At 39.3% G+C, this 8939-nt stretch overlaps 1 protein-coding gene across 1 annotated transcript in view; it reads right to left on the bottom strand.

Moving 5' to 3' along the window:
- The window catches only part of LOC111662770 (neuronal acetylcholine receptor subunit alpha-7-like), a 33082-nt gene that overhangs the window by 6649 nt on the left and 17494 nt on the right, over positions 1 to 8939 (bottom strand). Inside the window, exons 4-5 of the mRNA XM_023416736.2 lie at positions 8566 to 8675; positions 359 to 606 (exon numbers count right to left, since the gene is read on the bottom strand). Coding sequence (XP_023272504.1) covers positions 359 to 606; positions 8566 to 8675 — 358 coding nt within the window. The remainder of the gene's footprint in view (positions 1 to 358; positions 607 to 8565; positions 8676 to 8939) is intronic.

Genomic DNA, 8939 nt, shown 5'->3' with positions numbered 1-8939 from the left:
GGGGGGGCAAAGGGGCTATTTATGTCCAGTATTTGTAAGCATTTTTACTCTGAATGTCTTGGACAGTTTTTCCTGAATGTTTTAGCTGTGTCAAATATTTTAAAATCATAGACAATATCAGTTGAAGGAGACTGGTGCTGTAGTATCCCAAGTTTTACACCACAGACTGAATACAGCAGAAGCTGTTGTGCAATATTTTTATTCCCCCTAAAGGAATTGTTTTCATAGTCTGTTTTGATCTCATCTCAGGACTCAGATGGAGAAATCCCATGAGATGGTCATACTGGATTCTCAAGTACAGCCATATATCCTGGTGGCAATACCTGCAGTGATACAATATAAACAAAGGCTCTCTTACCCACAAGGTCCCATTCTCCGTTGGGTATGTAGGTGGATGTGTCCACATCCAGCATCTGGAGGTCCAGCAGCCAGCCGTTGTGCGTCCAGGAGCCAAACTTCAAGTCGCACTTCTGAACGTCGAAGGGGAACCAACGCACGTCGATGTAGCAGGTGCTCTTCAAGATGCCAGGGGGGATGTACTGGCAGTAACCTGATGCATTTACCAGTACGTTGGTGTGGAAGGTGGCGTCGAATCGCTCATCCGCACTGAGGAAAGAAAGAATAACAGAGAGTAGTGTGTTTGTGTGTGTGCACCTTAAAAACATTTAATAATCTGCCTGTGAGCTAAAGCTCTATTTTAGCTCTATGTTGCTGAACTCTTTATCGCCTTTTTTACCTGTTTGTGACATCCTGATCAGGTACCACAAACTGGCAATGTCTACAGTTTGTCTTATCGCAGAGACGAAGTATAATAAAAAAAAAATTTGAATTCATGTCAACAGCAGAAAATGGAAGAAATCACAATTTCCAGAGGACTGTTTGCTCTAATCATCATGACAAGAGTCTGCACATCTGCTTGAGACCAATTAAGGAATAAGAAAAGTACTTAGTTAGAAGGATGGACATTAATTAATAAGAATATATCATTTGTTTTGTAAAAATTAATTAATCAATAAATACATAATTAACAATTAGTCATTCCATTAATTCAGCCCATATATTCACTGTTGTCAGTGTGTATTTGTATACCTGTGTAAGTGTGGCAGTCTGTCTGCTGTTTGTACCTAACCAGCCACAGCAGTGAGCAGTGAAGCGATGCATCTACCCAGCCATCTGTGGAGCAAACAGCCTGCTGAAATTGAATATTCATTTCCATTACTATGCCAAATATGTAGTAATAGAAACCAAATCAGTGTCACGAGAAAACACTGCAGATGCCTCCTTCAAGGCTCTGCAACTCACAACCTGCTGGGATGATATAGTGATATAGGGGACAGGTTTTATGTGAGTAAAGTGTCAAATATTTTCAGTTTGAGATGGATTTGGCTTCACTTACCAGAAACTCAGGTTGTGATGTTGGGTGACCTAAATTCAATGTCAGGGTCAGTCCAATGCCAATGTTCATTTCAGGTAAAATACTGACGACATGAGCAAATCCCATCCCATCAAAATTTAACGTCTGTCAGACATTACAGTCGTTAGAGTTAAACATCTTTCTGAGGTTTCATTGACGTCTGGTGCCTGCTGGGAATGACCTAATTGAGCAAAACAGAATCTGTTTTCTCTGAGAGTCTTGGAGTAGCAAACATTGTCTTCAGGGGCTCATAGTAAAGAAAAATGCCCAGAAACCTAACCTTAGCTCCACTTCAGATGTGGCACTGCAGTTGAACTCTAATTAAGAATTAAAGAGCAGCTCCTCTGGTGTCAACAGTGTGAACTCTTAAATAAAGTGCCTGAGGCAAAGTCTTAACTTGTGGAGATTTTACGCAGTGTTTCCTGTTTTTTTTCTTTGTGCAGTATGTGTCCAAAATTCTGTTTTCAGACAAACTGATTCTCCACTCTAGCAAGTAGCTGGACAAAATTATTCCTTCTGTTCATCTCTCTTTTTTATTTTACCCCGCTTGCTGAGCCTGTGGGGAAAACATTAGGGCAGCTGTAGAGAAGATTAGTACTCAACTTTAACCAGTAAATATTATGAATTTGTTTTGGACCATCCTGTTTCCTCCCACTGAGAACTAGTGTTATTTAATTGAATGTCTTAGTTAAAATTTATCTGGATTTACATGACCTCATTTGCAGTTACATAACCAGTTGCGCTGTATCTATTTTAATCAGTCGGACAGTGGGTTTTATATTTCCTCTCAGCTGTTTAACCTGGAGGACAGTTGACTGATAGTGGATCTTTCCCCACTTGTTGACAGTCTGCATGGAGACTAGAGTTTGGGATTTGGAAAACTTCAACACCACATGTTGGTCCAAAAAGTTTTTTTTTTTTAAACATTATGCAAGATTAGATAGTTTTAAGTATTCATTAAAAATGAAGAGGCAACAAGTCAGCAGCCTTTAATCCATTCACCAATTCGTGTTACTGTTGCAAGTATGTTGACATTTGAATGTCATTAACACTCTCCTCCCGAGGCTACAACAGTAGAATGTGAATGTAAAAACTACTCCATACCACTGCACAAAGACTAAAGGAAACTACTGACATTGTAGAAAACTCAATAATAAAGCAGACGAAATAAGTGAAACAAAACAGGCACAAATCTCTTATGTCAGATCGGCTTTACAGCAGACGGAAAGAATAACAAATACTAGTGTAAAGTAGTGCAGTGTTTTCATTCAAAACATGCAATACCCCTAACATACGCACACATACACACATTCCTATCAGCCAAATCCAATTTGTCAATGCAGGCCGTACAAAAGCTCTTTAGAGAGAGCGGACAGTCCCTTTCACTTTACAGTCCACACCGACATTAGACTCAAACCAACACACTGAACTCTACATACAGGACAAAGGACCACACAATACACCTATACATGTACACACACACACACACACACACACACACACACACACACACACACACACACAATGCATTCCCCTGTGAGAGAGATAACGCCAGTGTGTCTGAAACATCCTGGAGCCTCATGCCTCACGTGGTCTGCATCTTAACAGAACTTGTAGATGGAACCATTTTATTTATCCCCGCCTGTGCTCAGATTGAGTGATTTACCTTTTTCAAGGGGGATTAAGTGACGGTTAGGTGTAAATTATGTCTCTACTATGTGTTTATCAGCTGTGGCTCCAGGTGCTGGAAGGGGGAATGTGTGGGTTGGCAAAGGCAGAGCAATACGATGAATTATTCAAGCTTCGGCCTTACTTTATCTGAAGGTGTGTGCTTTTCTGCAATCAGCGCTTACACACATCACAGCAGAGAGTTTTCTGAAGGGTGTGTGTGTGTGTGTCAGAGGGTGCATACTGTACAAGTTATGCACATGTGCAGAACAAATGAGATGTACCATACAATACAAGAGTTACTTAAAGATGTAGTCTAAAAAAGAAAAATTACAGCACATAAAGACAACTGTTCAAACTTTAAAAAGTAATCAAAGGAAATCAGTCTTAAAATAACCTACTTCATTATAGTTTGCGTGTACTGAAAATAATTGTCTCATTTAATCAGTAGATTTAATTTTATTACTGTTCAGATAAATTATTTGAAGATTTTCAAATAAAACACTTTGGAGTAGTGGACATTTCGCAATGTACACATTTCAGTTATTCAACGTGTACAACTGGACATATGATAGCCCTGGGAGAATGGGAAGTGATCATATTTGTACAGAGCACCCACACATATACACACATACACACAGGAGAAAGATTACTGTGGACATGAGAGAGTGGGGTAAGGTGTAAACAGAGACTGACCGACAGTGACAATGGTGGCAGTGACTGGTCCCTGTACCATGGGACATGAGTCACCATGCTTTCCTCTTACTCACTCAACACCTGCTGTTGCCTTCACACAGGTGCGCACACACACACACACACACACACACACACACACACACACACACACACACACAAATGACAAAAAGAAGGAAGTCACAAAGTGTACCTAAGGCAGAAATTAAAAATATGCTCTAATCTAAAGTGACATCATCAAGCCAGACTGGGCAAGAACATGTAACATCACATTTATTATGTACCTGTAAAATCAATTTTAAGAATTCTGGCTGATGCCTGTTCTTGTAGAGGCTGAAAGAACAACAAAGAGTTCTTCCTATCAACTTAACATTATTTCTATGAAAACATTTTTTTTAATATAAATTTGTCAAATCAAAAAGATAATAATGAAAGAGAGTAAAATAATATGTAATTGCACCGGAGGAGAAACGCTAACAGTTTTTTCCTGAAGCTTTTCCACGCACAGTTGAGAGCTACCCAGGGTCAGCAGAGAGACCCATCAATCCATGTAGATGAAGTCATATCCCTGGAATATAGCAGTCAACTAAACAGCCTCAGGGGGTCCTGACATTAGGCATTCTGTCTGCCAGCCTTAAGGCTCTATGGTTAACTAGATGGACAGGGAAGCTGCAGGCCAGATGTACAGTATTTTTGTAATTTACAGTTGGAAGTATTTATTCCTGGAATAGAGGCAGAGAGCATATACACATATTAGCAATGCTGAATGGATTACTTATAAGCATCTTCATCTTCAAATCATAAACTAAGGAAAGAGGGAACAGAAGGCTTGGAAACATTATGTTGCAGCTAATGATATGTTACATCATTTGTTGTACATGTAAATACTTTTTTTCTCTTTTAGTAAAAACCTCAGGCATGTATGCTACTAACTAAAACTGCATGTGAATATGTTATTGTTCAAACCTGCAAATTCTTATGTAGCTATCATGAGAGCTTCATTATTGGATATATTATTTAGTACATCTTTGTATACACATACACACACACACACACACACACACACACACACACAAAGAAAAGAAAAGTCTCAGAAAAGACTGTGTCTGACATCGTTCCCACATTCACAAAAAAATGTTGTTAGACCGTCATCCACATCAGTCCTGAAGACAGTGGATATTTTCCTGTGTTTTATTTCAAGATCATTTATTCATTTAAGTGATCAAAGAAAAGTCATCAAATCTGCCCATCTGTCCATCCATTCAACCATCCATCTGTAGAAAAAAACAACTAACAAACCCTCCAAGTATCCATTTATTTGATTAATTCCCCTTGCCTGTCACAAAGCTTTGTCTGTGTTGTACATCTATCTTCCCTGCTGGCAGAATTTGGATTCAGTCTGTGGTTTACCTGAGTTGGATGTCCTTCATGTGCCTCATCGATCCCCAGTCAACTGAGACCATTGACTTTTTCCCTCTAATGAGAGAGGAGGTCAACGGCTTGCAAAGCTGTTTCAGATCTGGATATCATTTATACAAACACAATCACACACACAAGTCATGTTCACCTGACACACACACACACACACACACACACACACACACACACACACACACACACACACACACACACACATATGCACAGTCATGTGTACACAGGCTGCCAACAGAAAGTTTACAGCTGGGTTCTCTTCAATGAAGTGAGAGCTTCTGTCTGAGTAGATGCCAAACACATTTGTCCTTTTGTCACAACCTTAATTTTAATCTCAGTATCTCAAAATATTCAGTTTCTCTCAACTAAACCCATCAATATCTTTGCACTTAATAATGAGAAGGTTCAGTTTTCATGACATGAATTACGAATTAGTCTGAGCCATTGCTGATAGGCATTGGACACGCAGCAATTATTACCTTTTGATTTGAATCAGATGATGTCAGCTATCAATCACAGGACAGAAACCCGGACAAATACGGTGAATAACAAGATAATTTCCCCAGGCAGTATGCATGGATGTGGTGTTGATGGTAAATCCATGAGTCACGGCATAGATTGTCCATGCGTAAAACATCATTGTAAGACAGTGTGAGACAGTGTGAGCACAATGATCTGAAAATATGAAAAGCAATACGAGCGATTTCACACTGGAATGATATATGAGCTGAATGACTCATCACAGACAATATCACATTTTTACAAAAGAAATCTCACTAAAAAAATCTCAATTATTATTTTCACACTCCGTATTGACATAGCATCTGACCTCAGCACATCATTAACTTCGTATTAAAATCACAGAAATGAATGAACGGATTTATGGCGAGCGCTTGTCTGAGCAGCATGCTAGTATGCAATTGCTATTCAGCACAGTAAGACTAGCGTGTTATTGGCTGTGCACTGATGGCCCACTGTGTAATGGCGTGTGTGGTGCCATTACTGTGTGTAATTGTGAGATAGTGTGTATATGTGTGTATGCGGTGTGGTGAAGAGTTTACTGCCTGCACAGATTTATTTGAATGTGTTTTTTTTTTTGTAATTTTGTGCCTGTGTGCACAGGCATTTATCGTGTATTAGTGAGATGAGCGCTCACAGTTGTGTTGGGTAATCAGTTAGGTGTGCATATGTGTGTGTTTCCAGCAGCGATCAATATTATTGCTGAAAACTGTACATTTTCATTTCTCCTCAGGGGGCATGTAAACCTTCTGGTTCAGCTGTAAAGTACATTTTCCCCCTCAGCTTCATGTTACTGATCCTCTCTGCTAACTTCATCAAGGTAAGCAATAGTCTTAGGCTGAAAACCAGCAACATCAACACTTTAACTTAATCATAAATATATGGCATCATCGCCATAACCAAATGTGTTTGAGGCCTGAACCTCACAACACCTCAGATGCAGGACATGAACCCCGTGTCTCTGGTGTCAAAGTCCTTTGCTTTGTACACCCAACCTTCCGGTTTGACCTCTACCCTATGACTTCCGTGCAATATATGTTTAAAAAATTAGAAGTGAACATAATCCAGACAGCTGTAATTTCTACTCCAATCCAATGTTCGGCAAAACATATTAGTAATATCTAGTGGACAAAATGGTTGTTTTCATGAACAGATTTTGAGCAGGTAGCAGAGTCAGATGCAGCACAAGAGAAGGCAGGTGAGTAACTAGCAAAACATAAGCAGGTAGGCTGTGAGAGGAAAGAGAGAGTAACATGCTGACACCTTGACAGACAGAGACAGGTAGATGGGATGATTTATAAAGAGGAGTCAGTGAAGAATCGGAACGATAAAATATGAAGGGAAAGAGTTGATTGAATAGAGTGAATTACAGTGAGACAGTGAGTTATGAAAGAGAGACGGAGGGAGACGCAAATAGAATGAGATGAGAAGAGAGATGGTAAGGCGGGATGGATGATGGAGGGAGAGAGAGGAGTGGAGGCAGAGGGTAAAAGGCAGAGATGGGGAAAGACTGAGATTAGGATGGGTAATCCTGGCGGGTCTAAAAGCTGAGCTTTTAAAATTTGGGTTAATACCCCAAAACCTTTTGTTTTGTCCTTGTGATCCCTGGAATGTGTGTGTGTTAGTGTGTGTATTGGGGGGAAATACAGACATGAAAAGAAACTGCATGGCCGTTTCTCTTTACCTCAGTTAATGTGTTCAAATCTATCAAATCTTCTGTTTTTTGACTATTCTGCACATATTCTAACTGTGTCATTGTCTTTCTCTTTGTGACAGAATCTCTCTATCTTTTCCCCTTTATTTCTCCTCAGCCTCAGACCAGATCATCCGTCTCTCACTCAAGCATGCAAACGCAATGAAATTAGTTGTTTTGCAGAGAAACAACTGGCCTACATTTCTAATTGACTCGAGAAAGCCTTGCACAGAAGCGTGAAGAACAGTGGATAAGCAAACAGCACAAATCTGACCTGAATTACAAAATGCAATGAGCTCGCTCAGCCTCATTTATAAAAATAAGGACTTTGACCTCAGCTGTAATGTCTTGTTAATGTGTAAAAAAAATAAAAACACTTTTTGTTTTAATTCAGCATTCTGACATCAATAGCTCATTATATATGACATTGGTAACGTTATTGTTAACTAGTAAGGCCAAATCGAATCCCCAAGGACATTAACAGCCTTTGCCAACCGTTGTATTACGTTTTAAGAAGTCTGATGGCAGTTTGAGTTGTGACATTTGATATTTTGTTAGTGGCAGATGATGGACAGAGTATAAAATCACTTCCAACTTGTTAATTCTATTCAATTAAGCAAAATGGATGGTCAAAATATGCCTTACTTCTTTTCAATCAATAAGAAAGCTAAACGTGGAATTTAAATACAGTTTTTCTATTTCTTCTACTGGAGCAAATTTCCATCTGTGAGGAAGTTACAGTTATTGGATGCAGTAGAGTTACTGTCTCCTCCTGTTGCCTGTGTCATTGGGTTTGTGTTTGATTGGGTGTTTGTTTATCAGGTTGGCTTAAAGTAACCCTGATACTGCTATGGTTTGTGGAGATTAAAGACAGGATTTAATATAATAGCAGCGTATCAGAAGGATTAGAGTGATATTTCATTCATTCTTCTCAAAGATAAAAATAGCAAGAAAGCATGCCGTCTCTGTAGGTGTGTTTACCGACTGCAGAGGACTGACAATGTCAGATTACAACACCTATCTTAGCACATTTGACAACAGGAAACAGGAAAAATAAAAATCTAAAACAAGGACAAGAACAAAATCTAAAAAGAACAAAAAAAAGGTCACAACCTTTAAGGCTGAGATGAGTAGCAGTAGTTCTAACCTGTTGTAAAGGAGGATGTCAGGAGTCCAGATCTGGTCTGAAGGGAATCGCAGGTTCTGGACGCCAGGGTAGTTTTCTGGATTCCAGCTCAGGTAGATATCGGTCCAGTACTGAGGAAAAAAGAGAGATTTTCACTAAAGACTTTGAGATGTCGTTACATTCTTTTACAATGGGTGCAATAAGTCTCATGCTCTGCAAAACAAAACCCATAATGTCCAATGACTAGCTGAACTAATTGAATCTATTGAACTCTTACAAGAAAATGGCCTATTCAATAGAAATGAGAAGGGCTGCATCTTGCTGCAGGAAGAAAATGAAAATGGAGGGGTAAAATTATCCTTGTAGTACTGTTTTCTAAAATTAAACAGCAATTC

This window comes from Seriola lalandi, unplaced genomic scaffold, assembly GCF_002814215.2.
Source record: "Seriola lalandi dorsalis isolate HSWRI2012SDOR001 ecotype SW California unplaced genomic scaffold, Sedor1 jcf7180002054569, whole genome shotgun sequence".
In the NCBI taxonomy this organism is placed as follows: Eukaryota; Metazoa; Chordata; class Actinopteri; order Carangiformes; family Carangidae; genus Seriola; species Seriola lalandi.
This window is presented reverse-complemented; position numbering and strand designations above follow the sequence as displayed.